Source organism: Primulina eburnea, chromosome 4, assembly GCF_022965805.1.
Source record: "Primulina eburnea isolate SZY01 chromosome 4, ASM2296580v1, whole genome shotgun sequence".
Taxonomy (NCBI): Eukaryota; Viridiplantae; Streptophyta; class Magnoliopsida; order Lamiales; family Gesneriaceae; genus Primulina; species Primulina eburnea.
The window spans coordinates 38461720-38478500 of record NC_133104.1 but is presented as its reverse complement, the minus strand read 5'-3'; the positions used below and the strand labels follow the sequence as shown (position 1 = coordinate 38478500).

General features: G+C 38.4%; 2 protein-coding genes across 4 annotated transcripts; both read right to left on the bottom strand.

The window, feature by feature from the left end:
* Window positions 1-1070: 1070 nt before the first annotated feature.
* LOC140831159 (U-box domain-containing protein 4-like) lies at window positions 1071-5924 on the bottom strand. 3 transcript variants are annotated; one of them, XM_073194955.1, is made up of 5 exons: window positions 5825-5924; window positions 4260-4538; window positions 3941-4054; window positions 1797-3815; window positions 1071-1698 (listed from the first exon to the last, which is right to left on the bottom strand). In XM_073194955.1, exons 2-5 carry the CDS (start codon window positions 4536-4538, stop codon window positions 1642-1644), a joined length of 2469 nt encoding a protein of 822 aa, XP_073051056.1. In that variant the 5' UTR covers window positions 5825-5924; the 3' UTR covers window positions 1071-1641. The 3 variants fall into 3 exon arrangements, with proteins under 3 accessions (XP_073051056.1, XP_073051054.1, XP_073051055.1); XM_073194953.1 differs by having other exon boundaries at window positions 5751-5922; XM_073194954.1 differs by having other exon boundaries at window positions 4260-5922.
* Window positions 5925-6623: 699 nt separating this feature from the next.
* LOC140831158 (plastidal glycolate/glycerate translocator 1, chloroplastic-like) lies at window positions 6624-9624 on the bottom strand. Its single transcript, XM_073194952.1, has 8 exons — window positions 9225-9624; window positions 8793-9108; window positions 8053-8314; window positions 7810-7925; window positions 7617-7726; window positions 7160-7337; window positions 6935-7064; window positions 6624-6834 (listed from the first exon to the last, which is right to left on the bottom strand). Exons 1-8 carry the CDS (start codon window positions 9537-9539, stop codon window positions 6684-6686), a joined length of 1578 nt encoding a protein of 525 aa, XP_073051053.1. The 5' UTR covers window positions 9540-9624; the 3' UTR covers window positions 6624-6683.
* Window positions 9625-16781: the final 7157 nt, after the last annotated feature.

Here is a 16781-nt window from a genome sequence, read left to right as displayed (position 1 = left end):
ATTTCATTCATGTGAGGATTGATGGATAAATTTAAAACTTAATGAATGAAAATTAAACTAAGAAGTATATGAAACTCGAAACGGATTATTCCATGCGTTAGGGGAGGCGCCTCAGACGAGATTCGTCAGTTCCCATATGCGGCTTAGAAAAATCCAGGCCGCAAGGAAGGCGCCTATCGTGAGCCGTTAAGTGACATTGTTTGACAAGAGTTGCGAGTTTTCATAGATCTTTGTCATCAAAATGTGTCTCTTTGTCACATTTTCGTGATTTTTTATTTACATATCAATCCATCTGATTGAACTAAACGAATGAGTGACAACATAACATCAATTTTTAGATGATCAAACAAAAGAAGAGCATTTGCATTCATTTTGAACTTATTCTTCTTTTTTCTTCTCCAAATAGAGTTTGCTTCATATTTTGTTATGGAACTTATGACAAGTTGGAAGTCGTTGTATCTTGGGAGACGGTGGCCATATCTCGTGAGCACCATGTGTGGGACAAATTTGTCTTAAAGAGAAATAGTTATTTCTTGCATCGACTTCGAATTTGTTAACATTGTTTCTTGAGTCTCGTAATCTTCATGTTGCAGATCCAATGAAAGTGTTGGAGAATCCACACGAAAAATTAGTGTGGCGAAATTATTTCCATTTGCCTTCAAAGCAAAGCAAACTCCCTATGATATTCTTATCATCCATTATCCTTGGCAAAAAGAAACCACCCACAATGTTCCATCTCAAAGCTTTCCTCTTGCTTTGCTATTCGTTTTCGGCTCCTCCTTTGCCGCCAAGATCCTTTGCACCAAACTTGGAAAAGATGCATAACGTAGATGGCCAAGGCAGCCGTGGAAGCTTTCATGGCCGCACTCAGGGACGACTCGTTGATCCGACAGTCAAGAATTTCATTTCAAGTCCCCAAGTTCCCTGTTTAATCTGTTAGTTTAAGATATTGATATATGGTTTTGATATTGTTGAGTCTTGCTCCCACATTATTGTTGAATCTCCTCCGTGAACTTTATTACTTACATAACTAGCCGCAAGTGTTCTACACAATCTCAAACTTGTATGATATTCTAGCGTCAGTGTACGTAACTAGATGTTACTGAAGAATGGTTTGTGTGGTAATTTCATTAGAAATCATTTTAGCTGTACATTGAGATTGGATCATGGATAGTTCTGCCAATGGACAATGAAATGATTGTTCATTTGCCATGAATTTGTTCTCCTTCATGTCGAGATGAAGGTCTCAAACTCAGGAGCCCCCCTTGAGTGGTAAAAAGAATTTCTTGTTGTATCCATCCAAAATACCCCTATCAAATGTTGTTGCATCAAACAGTGGAAAATTAGAGAATACCAGAAAAGAAAGAAAGAACAAGAAATGTTAACGAAGAGGAATTCACATGTGTTGTCAACCAAACAAAAGTAGGAACATGCCGGACTTCCAAGTAACCTTTCATAAATAAATCTTTTCATTTAATTTTTTTTACGCAAGGAAAGAAGAGGAAATAAAATATGCAAAGGAAAAAGGAAAGAAGACAAAATTTTGAGTATTCAATCAATTGTTTGCACAGCAGAATTTACACGCTGAAATCTATTTACATACCTAGCTATATGCTACAACCCCTGAAGTTCTTATCAAAGTCAAGTCCGAGAATTGCCACGCCGTTTGTTTCTAAGGAGCTGAAGAAGTTGCTGCGCCTGCAAGAAGCAAACAGGAAATTACTCCATTTGAAACTGAATAGATGGTTGGTGTGTGAGGTGTAAGCCCAAATTATACAAACATGTTTTAACTTCACCTTTTCTCTGCCTCTTGGTGTGCCACACTGCGACAATGCCACCAATGGAGGGACGGCACCTTCCTGCAGGACGATACTGCAAAATCTGTTGCTACAAGTGCACAACTGCAGGAGAGCTGCAGCTGCATTCTCTTTACCCCGTTCAGAACCTAGCTCAATGACATCAACCAGAACTGGGATTCCCCCTTCCTGACCAATCGACATCTTTCCCTCTGGAATGGTGGCAAGATTAGATAACACGGCCACTGCCTTATCAACCATCCCAAACGAAGGGTCCATCAACTCTACAAGGTACTTCACTGCACCTGCCTGCACGATAAGGGGCTTGTTCTCATGACTGATTGACAGATTAAATAAAGCAGTGGCTGCATCTTTCTTGCCTCTTGGAGTTCCATTTCCCAGTAGATCAACCAAGGGAACGACTGCTCCCAACCTTCCGATCTTGACTTTGTTTTCTCCAATCACGGAGAGGCTGAAGAGGGTTGCAGCGGAATTCTCCTTTGCTTCGGGGTTCCCATTCTCAAGGACGTAAATCAGGGCTTCAATACAATCAGCATTTGCAATGGCAGTCTTGTTGTTATCGTTGATTGAGAGGTTGAGAAGAGCAGTAACAGCATTTTCCTGGACAGTCAAGTCAGATGAACGGAGCAGATGGACCAACAAACTGATAGCCCCACAATTTGCAATTACTAGTCGGTTTTCCATGTTATGCCTGGCAAGTAATCGAATCTTTTCTGTGGCCTTAATTTGTGAGAGAAGAGAACTACTCTTAAGATCCTCAACCAGCTTCTTAACTTCGGTTTCAACTTCTTCGAGATCAGGTCTCATATCAACAACAGTAGAAGAAACAACTCTTGAAACAAATCTCTCGGATGGCCTGTGCCGAATTGCATGGCCACGAGTCCTTGTCTCCAGCCTCCATAGTAAATCAGGCTCTCTCAGAGGTACATGGGTACCATAGTCTGAAGCAGGTCGGGGTTCTGCAGCAAGCTCGCCAGAAGCATCACGGACATTCGCATGTGAACCCACTTCATTGCCAGCTCCTTCTCCTTGAGGAGTAATAGAATTAGAATGAGTGCTGGATGCTGAATTAGTTCCATTATGAACCTGTAACGGCCGTTCATCGGTACCAGCAGCATCATTTCTAGATTGGGATGTCACGAGAAGACAACCTGAGTTCAAACATCCCTCTCCTGTGTGGTCGTACCTGCCTACAGAACTTCTTGGGGACAATCTTTCTACGTCTGAACCATTTCCATTTTTAGCAGCTTCTGCCAATGTATTATCTGATAATGGATGAGGATGAGATGGAGATGCTCCCTCTCTTTGGGTTTCAGTTGATGGTACTGAATTTTTTATTGGAAGATCCAATGACCCATCTGGTGGGCCAAAACTATTGATCCTCCTTACTCCATGGTACTGAGCATTTGCAAGTCGTGAAGCAGATGGGTTGAAGTTGAAAGATAACATTGGATTGGGCAGCTTCACATTATTTGATTCACACCAATTTGCGATGAGTGCCTTTACAGTATAATTAGGAATAAGATTTGTGTGCGCTAAAGTATGCCGTGTCTTTGGACAAACAGTAAGCCCAAGATCTATCCACTTCCGTATAAAAGCACGCTCATAAGTTTGCCCAGATGCAACAATAACAGGATCAGTCATGATTTCAAGAGACAGAGGGCAAAATAAATCAGTAGGTATTGGGACAGGACTATAGGTTTGGGACTGCTTGATCATCACATGAAGGTCATGCATGTGTGTAACCAGCGCAATCATTTGATCTATATGCTCAGCTTCACCAGTCTTTTCAGCCTGTTCAGCATTTTCTTTCAATTTCTCAAGAGCCACGACCTCAATCAGTAGTTCCTGGTTCGATTTTAAGCTCAAGCTACCAGCAATTTTTTCCAGGCTTTCTGGGCTTGCTCCAGAACCCTCCACATGATCCATAATAGCTTTTGTTATTATTGACGATGTTGTTTGTTCAGGTACAATAAGCTTGGTTTTATGAACACAACGCTGCAATTACCAGTAACAAACATCACGACGACAGATTAAAACGTGTGTCAAATCTGTCCCTGAATGATTTTTTGTTAAGACTTAGACAACTAACAAGGAAAAAAGAACTAAACATCGGCCACTACCTCAAGATATGCAGCGCTGAATCCGGATGGTAAGCGATCAGCAGATTTCAGCAACTGAAGAATTTCCAAACCATGAGTTCGGACCTTCATCACAAGTGAGTCAACTTGTAAAACCTGGGTACCGAGCAAATATTAACAAAAATAAATCAGAGCGCAAGAAGTTCTAACCAGGTTAAAAGGCAAAATTAATGATTAAAACAGCATAAAATAAACAATTCTCCCATTCAGCCTCCAACTTTGTTTTTTGGGCTCAAGATTTCACACTTAGTTCAATGACATGTAACACATCAGAGTTAAAATAAAATATTTTATCACTTACAAAGTAAATTTTACTCATCAGTGATTGCCAGTTTTCAAATATCTCTCTCAATTCATCAACAGATTGACGGAGTCCTGTGACTTCTTTTTCAAGCACTTCATCCGAGGCAAGTTCTGCATCACCAATGGCATGAAGTATTGGCTTTAACAACTTCAATATTTCTTCAACCCTCAGATGATATTTTTGAACCATTTCATCTTTCACGCTCTCATAATTCATTGATTCAGAAAGACTAGTGATGCTGCTGAGAAGTAAGTTCACCGATGATATCTCCATCATCTGGTACAACAAATGACTACTAGCTTCAGTTTTAAAACTTCAAAATAATAATGCCCAAGAAAATCTCCAACTAGTGATTCTAAAGCTGCCCACGAATATTTGCAGCCTATACAACATGGAAGAAAGAAGCACAGTTCTCCGTTTAGCCTAAAAAAGACAAACTTCTCCATTTAGCCAAGAAGACGAAATATTAATTTCCAGTTCCATAAGCTGCTAACTGAACACCCTCAGTACGCATTCTTAACCTACGCAGCATTGACCCAGTTAACAAAGAATAACCAAACGAGTCCAGTCCAAAAAGAATTACATAACTAGAACTCGGTACTATGATTCTACAAAACCAAAACAAAAAAAAAAATCCATTTTTTTGTGCTAGATTTTTGCATATGAATTGCTGATAGACTGTATACCCCAAGGAGGCCGTAACTTTATATGATCAATATGGCATGCTAATTGGCTGCCAACAGAAGAAAGAAACATGAATCGAGGCGGTGGTCGTGCAATCTATGTTGGGGGATCAGGCCAGGGGATGGAAGCGGCTGGGCTAAGAGAGCTGTGGTGACAGCACACATATGAACGCAGGAAAGCAGTTGGGAACATGGAGAAGTGATTAAGGTGCTTATAGGAGGAAGGATGGAGGAGAGAAATGGTGAAATGTCTTTCCTTGAGGCAATAATATTTTGAAAAAAAAAACACGGAAGTGGAATCGAAAGATATGATCGATCACACCACAATCTCCCACTTACTTAAATGGTATTCCAAGCTATATAAAATCAAGTAATCAAACACAGAAGTGAAGATCATCTTTCAAGATTCTCACTAAACTCTGCTGGTAAAAAAATTGCTACACTGATGTAAGATCACATCGTGCGAGGAAAGAATTTGCGGGCTTAAACAACAGATAGCATGACTACATTACTATAGACCTCAAGAAGAGATCAGCTGATACTAGATTTCTACATCCCAAATATGCATGGCATGCACGAAAACTTCGGTGCCATAATTAAACATCATTAAAAAACACCATTTCAGCATGGTTTTGACATTTGCAACATCACTAAAATTGATTGACAATGTGATAACTGATAAGCAATAAGTAACAACATAGCCAGAATTACAGACAACTAAAATTCAAAAAAGAAAGAACACCATTTCAGCACCAGAAATGGATTAACATAATAAGCAAAATCATGAAATTAACAATCAAATTACCCGAGGCACTCTCGTCCAGAGAATGGTTATCAATCAAGAACTACTAATAGCAAAAAGAAAGTTTGAAAATATACAGAGAACTCGGAGTCTTCACGCGGAAAGAAGGGAGAACGGGGTTCTGTTGACTCACTCAAAACCTATAAAAACCGAGCTTTTCTTTTACGTAAAATTGATCACCCACTCTGGTCTTCGTTAAGCAATAAGCACCGAGTTGGTTAAACAAATTTTTTCTTTTCCTAGTATATATATATAATTCGATTAGTTTATAAATAATATGACGGACAAAAAAATTAAATAAAATTTAACGTTTATTATTTTGTTTATTGCAAGGGAATTCTTTACATTTTAATTTCATTCAGATATAAATTATTGATGTAGGAAATTTGCGTAAATTTTATTTTTATCTAGCTGTTTTCCATTGAATAAAATGATGTTTCTAGAATTAAGCGTTATTCAAACAAGATTATGACAGGACACTTGAAAGATTTTCAACGTCAAAAATGAGTTTGGTTTGAAAATTTTTAGTGACATTGTCGGTCTCCTCAAATCAATGTAACGTTTTCTATATCTTCGAATATCTTTTAACCATAAAATCAAATTATTCGAATATCTTTAAGTCCATAATTTTTTCTTTGACAATTTAACAAATTTTTTCGCGATGTTATAATTATATATTTTTTAAATTAAAATAAGACATGTTTCAGATCAGAAATATTTTAAAATAATTTCAAAAATAAAACAATTTGATCCATATGATAATGCTTGTCGCTTGACTTGACCTGTCAAATTTTCTGCGAGGCAGGGTCTTTCCACAAAGTCCTTTTTTTTCTTTTTTCTTTTTAATGAATACATATATTATACGACACTTAAAACGGAAAAAAATTAAAGAAATAATACCATATATGCTTCGATTTTTGTTTTTGTTTTTATTTTTCAGCCAATAATGGCAAGCAGGCTTTGCCTAACGGCAGGAATAGAGCAAATGACAGAGCCAAAAATGCCAGTGAGAGCATATGCAATTGCACAAAATGGAAGAGCCTCGGGTTCCTTAGCTGATAACGCAGCTGTTCCCAATCCGTGAGCACTGATCAGGACAATTTACATATTATTATGATCATGATGATTGACTATATATATATATGATCAGTCTGTCTGTATATGAGTGAAATATTGAATCTTGGTACCTTGATGCGGTTGCTATTCCTCGCGCAATGGGGTCACGGAATCCTAATCGGTCAAGAGTTGTCTGAACAAAGTTGGCGCCAACAAGCCCGGTTACTACGACTACAGCAGCTGTGAGAGATGGATTGGGACCTTGAAAACAAAAATGGAGTATTTTTCGTGATCAGATCGATTGAGAAAAATGCTGGCTTTAAGTTAAAAGTGTAGAAATAATGTAAGTTTTCGACCTTCAAAGAAAGTCACAATGCTGAGGGCAAGTGCCACAGTTATGCATCTGGGTAGGATTGAGACGGTTAGGGACGGTTCCAGGCCGACTAGACGTCCTATGAGAGCCGTGGAGTACAAAGAAAACAAGGTGGATATTATGACTGAGGTGAATATTTCTGATGCATGCCTCTGAACCAGCTGTAAATTAAAAAAAAAAAACAGAAAAGATATAAATCAGTGACTATTTTAAGCACTTGTAGTGATAAAAACGTGGGTTTTGGACATTTTGACAGCCTGCCGCTTGTTTTTGTCGATTATACCGACCAGTGGAGCAGGCCCTGAGCCTGAATTTCCATGGGGAAACTCTTACCTAGTAGTTCGAGCTTGTTGGATGGTTTTCTCTTTTTAAGGCAAACTTTTGGTACCTAAAAGAATTAGACTCAGTACGTGTGATTATATTGCAAGAGGATCAGTTACCTTTTTTTGTCGGAACATTGAGAATGCGAAGGAGAGAATAACAGATCCAAGAAATCCCATTAAAAGGTCGCCAGCTCCAGGATTTGATGAAGCCTTAGTAAGGTAATAACCTGTAATTTGAGTTTTTACCATAAAACATATGTTACCTATCTTTAACCACAATTTTTGCATGAAATTTTTGTAAGATCGTTACCAAGAACAGGATTAAGCCCGCAATTTGACAGTTTTCCATAAGCAAATGCTGCTAAATCTGCTGAGAGCGTACAGCAAATAATGGGATGGAAAACCGTTTTCACTTGAGTCGGTAGCCTAAAAACCCGAAAAAATGACCCGAAAACTGAGAAACGTAACAGGTAAGAACACATGAACAGAACCAACACACACACACACACACACATATATATATATTGGATTGAGCAATTCTTGTTACAGTTACCCGGAACCGATTATGTAGCCTAGAACAGTAGAAGCGAGGAGAAATGGCAGGCATGTTCTAGCATTGGTTCCAAGTGCAGTGGGGTAGAAAAAGGCTGACACGAATGATACGAGGAAAATACCGCCCCAAAGCCATAATTCGAGTGAAGAAAATGGAGAAGGCTTAGGCATTGGTTCGGTTGGTATCATTTCTGTCCTAACCAATTTTCTTACTGCGATAGCCGTAAAACCTGCCACAGACAGTGAAGCCAGCCAACCTCCAACTGCAGAAAAGTAGAGAAAAAATTCAGTTTGATGCATCTGTTTGCAGCAGGAATGAGCCAGACGTATTGGGTTAAAGATGCAATGCTTGAAAGAAGAAGTCTTTTATTTTCCTAGATTGAGTAAGTGTTATGTGACTTATGTCAGCGGTTCTACTTTAAATTCGAACATCTTTGGCTTTGATGGTAACAAGATAACGTATTTCAATTGTAGAAAAGTTCAAATGTTATGTTTCTCACTAGTTGTATCCACAACCGCATAGGATAGTTGAGGTCAATTATTGCTTCCCAGCATAACCAGTAGAAAAAGAATCTAATTTCAAGCTACAAATGCCAACGAGTTTCTGATCTGAAATGCTGAATGATGTCTTAAAAACGTGATCACCATATAAAAAATATCTCAGGATAATGACCTTAACTTGAAATTTGCAAGCTGCAGAATCTGAATTCGGAACTAAGATTAACTCGATTAGTCACATACCTACAATGAGAAGGATTTTTAATCCAGAAGCAGCAGGTATATCTTTGACAGCAAGAGGCAGAACCACCAAAGAAGGCACGTAAAACAACGGGAGCCACCGTTGAATAAACAGAAGCGCTGGCTGAAAAAAGTCGAGCAGAGTAGTCGCTGCTTTGGGGATGATGGCATCAAGAACAATCAAAATGGTGAATATACAGAACATCCCAAATAGGGCACTTGGGAACTTAATGGCAGCATCCACAAATGCCTTCTTCAATAGCTTATCCATGAATACTATGATCCCCAACGAAACCACCAAATGCAACAGCTTTAAAACCTGAAAAAGAAACAAACAAGGCCATAATTATTTGAAAATTCATTTTCTATTTATTAAGCCATCCCATCTATCTAATGAACTCCTGTGGAAGGAACCTTTACTTATGCATCGATTACCATTGTCTGAACTCCTCCAGAAGTTAAACCAGTATCTGATCCAGAGGATTTCACAGCAACCCTTTTCTTGGTATGTGTTTTAGGAGCTTCAAAAACCAAGAATTTCGAATCGGGTCCAAGAGCATTAACGGGTCGCAGAGTTTCAGCCACTTCGCCATGACTGTCGTCTGCTTTCCGAGCTCCAACCGAAACAACTAGTGAGCAAACTTTTCTGGGTTTTTTGACAGAAGCCAAACGGACTTGATTGGGTATAACACCGTTGTAGGTGCAACGATGAACAAGAAAAGGAGAAAGAAACGGAGAGATGGAGGCCATGGGAGTGATAGAGAAGCAGAGCGTGCTGCACAGGAGGAGTCGACATTTCCTTACTAGTTAGCGGTATGTGTGTGAAATTTGTGTGGACACGATGAAACGTCAGGAACTAAAGAGATGAGTTTCACCCGGAAGATGTTAAATTGTGCTGATTGGATTCTGTATAACGTTACAGATTCCCGGGTCGTGTTTAAGTTACAGTTTTGTTCGTTGACCTCTGGGTTACCCTACCGGCCACATGACCCATATCCAAGAAACGCATTCAAGTTTGTATACTTCCGAAGCATAGATTTGAGTTATGGCTGTTTGCGCACGGTAAATTCTTGGCCCGCGATAGATTACTTTTTGTTCAAGAAAAATTATGTGCTCTATGCAATGGTGAAGATGAATCAATAAACAGTAATATGGAGTGGTATACGGCTTTGGCTAGGGATGAGAAAAATTACGGGGGTCATCGGAACTTGTCTTAAAAGTGTACCGTAGCATTTATCGCTGGAACTCGATACTTAACAAAATGAGATGTGCAGCATTAGCAGCCACGGTCTATATGATATGGAATGCTAGGAATCGAGCTGTGTTCCCTAACGAAGTACCGGATGCTGCCGGAATAATTAAGAAGATTAAGATTGTAGTACTTCGGATTATGCCTATTTTAGTTGGTGTATTCGATATGGAAGCTAGTTGTATTTGCTGGTTTTGGCTATGATGTGTTTTTTTGGATGTCCGGTGCAGTTGTATAAGGAAGAATTGGGGTTCAGTCCCCAATCCAAACCCATTTTGCCTTAGCTCCCTGGAGAGATAAAAACAAGTTTTAAAATCCAAAAATACCCTTAACCCTATTTAAATGATAATTGATCCCGCGCTTTCGAAAATGGTATCAGAGCGTATGGTTAATTTATTTCAAACACAAATTTTATTATTACTAGTAACTAAATGTATGAGAAGGAGAATTTCGAAAAAATTATGAATCCGAACTACGGTTCGAGAAAAATAATTTACAAGGGATATTCCAAAATTTTGGAATATAAACAAGTGCATCTAACTATTGTTAGATCTCAGGAGCCGGAAGGGAAGCATCAGCACCCTCAGGTAAAATATCAGGTAAAGTTATGATTCAGAACAATAAGTTTCTGGAGATAGTACCCGATTCCTCTAAGCTATCGTCAGATCTTAGAGAGATCCAGAAAACGGTACAAAGTTATGGCACTTTGCTATATTATGTACCTCAAAAAGTTGAGAAAATCCTAGAGAAACAAGAAGAAATTCTTGGAACCTTAAAGGATATTCAAACAAGAATTCAGAGACTAGAACAACAACCAAGTTCTAGTAGACGTACTTCAGGAGGTTGGTTACCACCATCCTTTGGTACCGAACCTTTGTTACATCAACAAGGGAAGGCCAGAGTGGTGTCAAAACCTTTAACTGAAGAAGAAAAGATGATCAATCTAATCAAGTCTGTCTCAGAAAAGAAATTGATCTGATGACAACTTTAGAAAGGATTGGTTTGGAGGATCTACAAGAGCTTGCGGAATCTTTCGCAAATCTCAAAGTAGTAGATCTAAAGATGAACACAGCAGTAGGTGAAACACCACCTGCAATAACCTGGTCATCCTCTCAGGAACCAATAAGGGAAAGTATGGGTTCTCATAATGTAAATATGAGAGAATCTCAGACTGATTTCCATACTGGTGGAGGATCACACCCAGCGGGAACAAGGGCAAGGAGAACTCAAATTCCTTTGCACCAAACACCCTATGGGAAAACAGTTTTAGATCCTATACATCCTTACGGGGTTATGCTTAACCTTGATGTATTGGACTTCAAAAACAGAGAAGATCTCATAGACGATTGGACATCTGCTATGAGAATTGCAGCAGGAACACTTGATCTCAACAAAGAAGGATTCATTAAACTTTTGGAAATGAGTCTTATGGGATCAGTGAAAATTGCTTGGGACATGACTTCATCAGACATGAAAGAGTCAGTCCTAGTTGGGGAATCTCTTAGTGAGATCGCTGGAAAGATGGCTACCCTATTCAAAGCACACTTTATAGGGGTAGACTATTTCAACATTCAAGGTACAGAGAAAAAGAAAAAATACACTCAAGCTCTGTATAGTCTTGAATTACATGATATATGTTTGGTAGATGAATACATTATGTTATTCATCAAATATAGATGGAATTCAGGAGTCGAAGAAGATATAGCTATGCAGCTTTTCTTCGCAAAAATGCCAAGCCCTTGGAGAGAAATGCTCATAAGGGAATACGTACCTGGTAATCCAGATATATTGGCAAGAAGAGCCTCTTTCCTTAAAGGAAAACTGGCAGAATGGTGTCATATGGCAGCATTACAAAAGAATTACAAACGACTAAGGGGTATCAACAAAAGAACTCCTTTGTGTTGTAAGGAAATGATCTTCCAACAATCATTGGAAGTAAACCACAGAAGCATAAGAGAAAAAATTTTAGATCTCATCCTTATGCTAGAAGTGGCAAGAGTTCTTGGAAACCAAGAACAATATGGTCTAGACAGAAAGCCAGATCTTATAAATCTGGACAAAGAAGTGGACCATCAAGAAGTAGGATATCATCCCAAGCATCGAGTTCATCTCGAAGCACAGGAAGAACACCTACAAAGAAAACTTTCAGAAGATCTCATACTAGAGCCAATGAAAGTTTCAAGGATTGTAATTGCTGGACATGTGGAGCAAGAGGTCATATTTCGACCAACTGTCCAGAAAATGAAAACAGAGGTATTAAACGCTTTGATCCTACCCCGGATATTGAAGAAGCAGTTTATTACCAAGATCTTATTCAAGTATACCGATTTGAGGACATCGCCTCAGATGAAAGTATATATGAAGAAGAAGAAGTCTTAAGTCAGGAAGACGCTGATGGAACAAAATCGGAATCTGACTGAAGAAGAGGTGTTTCGACACGAAACACATGAAGATCTGTCTGGATTTTTCAGTCAGACAACAATATCTCATAACCTGGTTCAAAGAATCATGAGAGAAAATCCGAGTCTACAGAGATATCAAGGTTTCTCTGCAAGACAGGTAGAAAGTTCTTAGGAAGTCTTGGCCTAAGAAATAGAAAGCATCATCTAATCTATAAAGTTTCTAGAAGGGAAATGGCAATCCCAATGGAACTTACAGGAAATAGAATGGAGATGCAGTTAATTCCTTCCGAAGAAATCAAGGAGGAATTACAAAAACTCAAGATAGAAGTAGCAAGGACTATGTCCTGGATTCATATCGGAGCAATCCAAATTATGATAAAAGCTACTTTCAAAGAAGGGATAGATTCACCAATTGATATTGCAATATGCGATAAAAGAATGGGGAATCTACAAGATTCAGTACTGGGAACAATCTCAGGAAACCTCTGTGCAGGAAAAATTGTAGGAGTAATCTATCCAAGGATAGCTTACAACCTGGCAGATCGAGACTTCAGCCGAGCCTTGACATTGCATCAGAACTTCAAGGAAAAAAGGTTGATGAAAGAAGGTAATAGGCCATACTCTATTACCTATCAAATTTCATATGCTCTATCTAATACACATCATTCTGAACTGTTTATTAGAAATGAGTTTATTGAAATCCCTGAGATATTTGGAAAAGTTGCTCAGGCAATTTATCCAGAAAGAGTCGAGTTTCCTTTAATACAGGAAAAAGATATCCAGATCCAAGACAAACCGATTCTACAGAGGAATCAAAGTCTTAGACTGGAATCAAGAAGACTATCTTTTCAAGGAGATAGAATTACAAGCTATAGATGGGATAAAAGGCCTGTCATAGAAACCCAACAGGAGCTGAAAAGTTTTTCTACTATAGGAAAGCTTAGATGCCCAGAAGGGTGGAAGGAGGTAGAAATAGTATTTGATATTACAAAGCAAAGAAATCAATTTCCTTGTAATACAATATACTATTTGGAACAACCGATAATAGGAACTTACCAAGGACTGATTAATATCGGAGAATTGGAGGTTAATATTCAAGGAATTCCAGGGAAAGAATCAGATCGACTGATTCTTGGACTAGAGTTTCTCGAGGAACACAAACCTTGGAAACGTCTAGAGCATGGAATGGAGTTTATGGCAGAAGATAAAATGTGGAAAATCCAATGAACACAAGCCCATTCTCCATATACATTCCAGTAGGAATGTTATATGAACAATATAAGGTGGAATACTTTGCTGCATATATTGATTCAGGTGCTGGAATATGTACATCAAAACGAGGAGTCTTTCCAAATAATTTGGAAGAAGAGTTACCCAAGATTGCTGGAAGAGATTTTTCCAGAAGAATCTTAATTTTATGTAAAGAGATTAAGATGACTGAAATTATGATTGGCGGTGCGGGACAAACACCTTGGTACAAGGTAAAGACACCACCAATTTATTTTCATGATACATGAGCTGACATAATGTTAGGAAATAATTTCCTACAAATGTTCAAGTCATATACTCAAGAAAATGAGACTAGGAGATTAGTGTTCACAACACCATGTGCTCACAAAATCATAGTCCAGAGACTTAGAGAGGCATTTTACAGAAAATTGTCAATCCAGTTTCGCAGCAAGCGTGGTGATTCAGGAAAACTTCTGAACCCAAAAATGAAGGATTCTAGACGGTTTGGAGAAACAATGCTCCAGTTGAGAGCAGATAAGGAATTCCAACCAGAAGATATAGAATTCCTTAAGATAACTCTACAGACAAATGAAGTAGAGTTTGAATCTAAGATATCACTGGAAGATGTCAAGAAAAGGATCAAAGAAAATTACAATGAAGATCCCTTGGAATGGTGGGACAGAAATCAACTCAGGGCTTGCCTTAAGATTAAGGAAGGCAAAGAGTATGAATTTGTCCGTTGTAAACCCATCCCAATGAACATCATTGATCAGAGGGATATGCAGATTATAATCAAGGAACATTTGGACCTTGGATTGATCAAAGCAGGTATGTCACCATATAGCAGTCCAGGTTTTCTGGTAAGAAATCATGGTGAGAATAAACGAGGAAAACCCAGATTGGTTATTAATTATCAAGAAATTAATAAGATTCTGGAGTTTGATGGGTATTTTATACCTAGTAGAGAAAACTTGATTAGTTGCATTCGCAATGCCAAGATATTCTCTAAATTTGATTGCAAGTCTGGATTCTATCAGATTCGGATGCAAGAAGAAAGCAAGAAATTCACAGCTTTCTCCACACCTCAAGGACATTATATTTGGGAAGTATTACCAATGGGATTGGCTAATTCACCCCAGATATTTCAAAGAAAAATGGATAATCTTTTTAAAGATTATTTTAAGTTTATGTTTGTTTACATCGATGATGTTTTAATAGCATCTAAAGATATGAATGAACATGTAAAGCATTTAGAGATTTTCTCTAATGTTTGCAAGAAAGAAGGACTGGTTTTATCTGAAAAGAAAGCAGTCATTGCTACAAGAAAGATTGAATTCCTCGGAATTGAAATCGATGAGTCAGGAATAATTCTGCAAGAACACATAGTGGAAAAAGTGCAGAATTTTCCAGAGATTCTCAAAGATAAAAAGCAACTTCAAAGTTTCTTAGGAGTTGTTAATTTTGCTGGGATGTTTATCAAAAACCTAGCAAAACACAGGAAGGTGTTCAGTCCATTGTTGAAAAAAGATGCTAGATTCATATGGACAGACGAACACACAAAAGGACTTATCCATTTAAAGGAGGTTTGCAAGAATCTTCCAAAAATGGCTATTCCTCAAGATGAAGATGATCTGGTATTATATACTGATGTCAGTGATCATTGGTGGGCAGCAGTTCTTACTAAGCTCGCCCCAGATGGAGAACAACCATGCAGATATTGTAGTGGGTTATTCTCAGATGCAGAAGCCATAAGATGGCATATCAACGAAAAGGAATTTTATGCAGTAAAGAGGGCTTTTGAAAAATGGCCATTATTTCTACTTGCAAAGAAATTCACTTTGAAAGTTGATAACACACAAGTTAAAGCTTTTTTAAGGAATAGAATTGAGTCTAAACCTGAGAAGGCTAGATTATTACGCTGGCAAGCACTATGTCAGAATTATATTTTTAATATTGTGATAATTAAATCTCATGAAAATATTCTTGCAGATTTTTTAACAAGAGATGGACAGCATTGACATAGATGCTATCATCAAGATGCAGAGGCATTTGAGGGAACACCTTGAAATGCTTCAAAACGAGTTCAACAGGTTGGTCTTAAACGCAGAAGTTGCGGGAAGACTACAACAAGCAGATAAGAGAGTTGTCTCTGATCGCATTACAGGATGTTTACAGGCATACACTCAGTTATGGTCTGTAACACAAAGGCCTATCCTCCAGAGCATTGAGAAGCCATTGGTTTCCCAAATGGAGAGTTTTCGAGTACAGGACTCTATACCTGTAGCGGGGGATTCAAATACCCCTTGCACAAGTGTTAAGTCGGGATCATCACCAGATGAGTCGGCCAAAACAAAAATTGAGACTCTTGATCCTTATTTTGAGTCCTCAAGTCAACCCTTCACCTCGGGGATTGAAGAGGGAGAGATCAACCTTAGGCCTCGTATTGACAAAGGCAAAACTAAGGTTGATACTAATGAAAGTGTAATTTCTCCATTTCAGGTTTATCAGCAGAATTGGGAGAAATTGAAAACACGTATTGGCATTAACCCAGCTACAAACAGGGTTGATGTTTCAGGAAAATATCCAAGGGTATGGATGAAACAAAATTCATATCCAAAGGAGGTTAAAGCATGGTATGAATTCGGGGCTCTTGCCTCAGTTTATACAACATCACCCAGCTTTCCAGAAATCTCAGGTTTACCAAAGTGGATCCAGGAAGCTGTTCACGAGACTTGGGCAAACAATGATTATTTGTCCAGAAGAGATGTTTTGGAGCTATACTTCTTTAGTGCAGCACCAGAACCAGCAGGGAAAGGTTCTCACGAAGCCTTTCATTTCATCAAGCTAAGGAAGCCGGATATAAATGTCCAAAAATTTATCAAGGATCCTCCAACAGAAGAAACACCCCTGGTTGCTTCAATTTCTGATGATGATATGTCTACCAGAAGAGCTAGGGGTCTATGGGTCTGTCTCACTGAGATGGACAAAGTCAAGTTTCCGTTCAAATTTTATAATCATTCAGTGAACGGATCATTCATGTTAAATACCATGACAGGAAAAACAACAAGTTTTGCAGAAGATTTATTCGAGAAAAAAAAGAGAAATCTTTTG

Bases quoted from the DNA above. Each gene is read 5' to 3' on its own strand.
- LOC140831158 (XM_073194952.1), bottom strand. From the start codon at position 9,539: ATGGCCTCCATCTCTCCGTTTCTTTCTCCTTTTCTTGTTCATCGTTGC. The intron at 7,338-7,616 runs GTAACTGATCCT...TTTAATTTACAG, and splicing joins CAATGTTCCGACAAAAAAAG to CTGGTTCAGAGGCATGCATC. The intron at 6,835-6,934 runs GTACCAAGATTC...TGTCCTGATCAG, and splicing joins GGAATAGCAACCGCATCAAG to TGCTCACGGATTGGGAACAG.
- LOC140831159 (XM_073194955.1), bottom strand. From the start codon at position 4,538: ATGATGGAGATATCATCGGTGAACTTACTTCTCAGCAGCATCACTAGT. The intron at 3,816-3,940 runs GTAGTGGCCGAT...TGGTAATTGCAG, and splicing joins TCAGCGCTGCATATCTTGAG to CGTTGTGTTCATAAAACCAA. The intron at 1,699-1,796 runs GTGAAGTTAAAA...TGCTTCTTGCAG, and splicing joins CACCAAGAGGCAGAGAAAAG to GCGCAGCAACTTCTTCAGCT.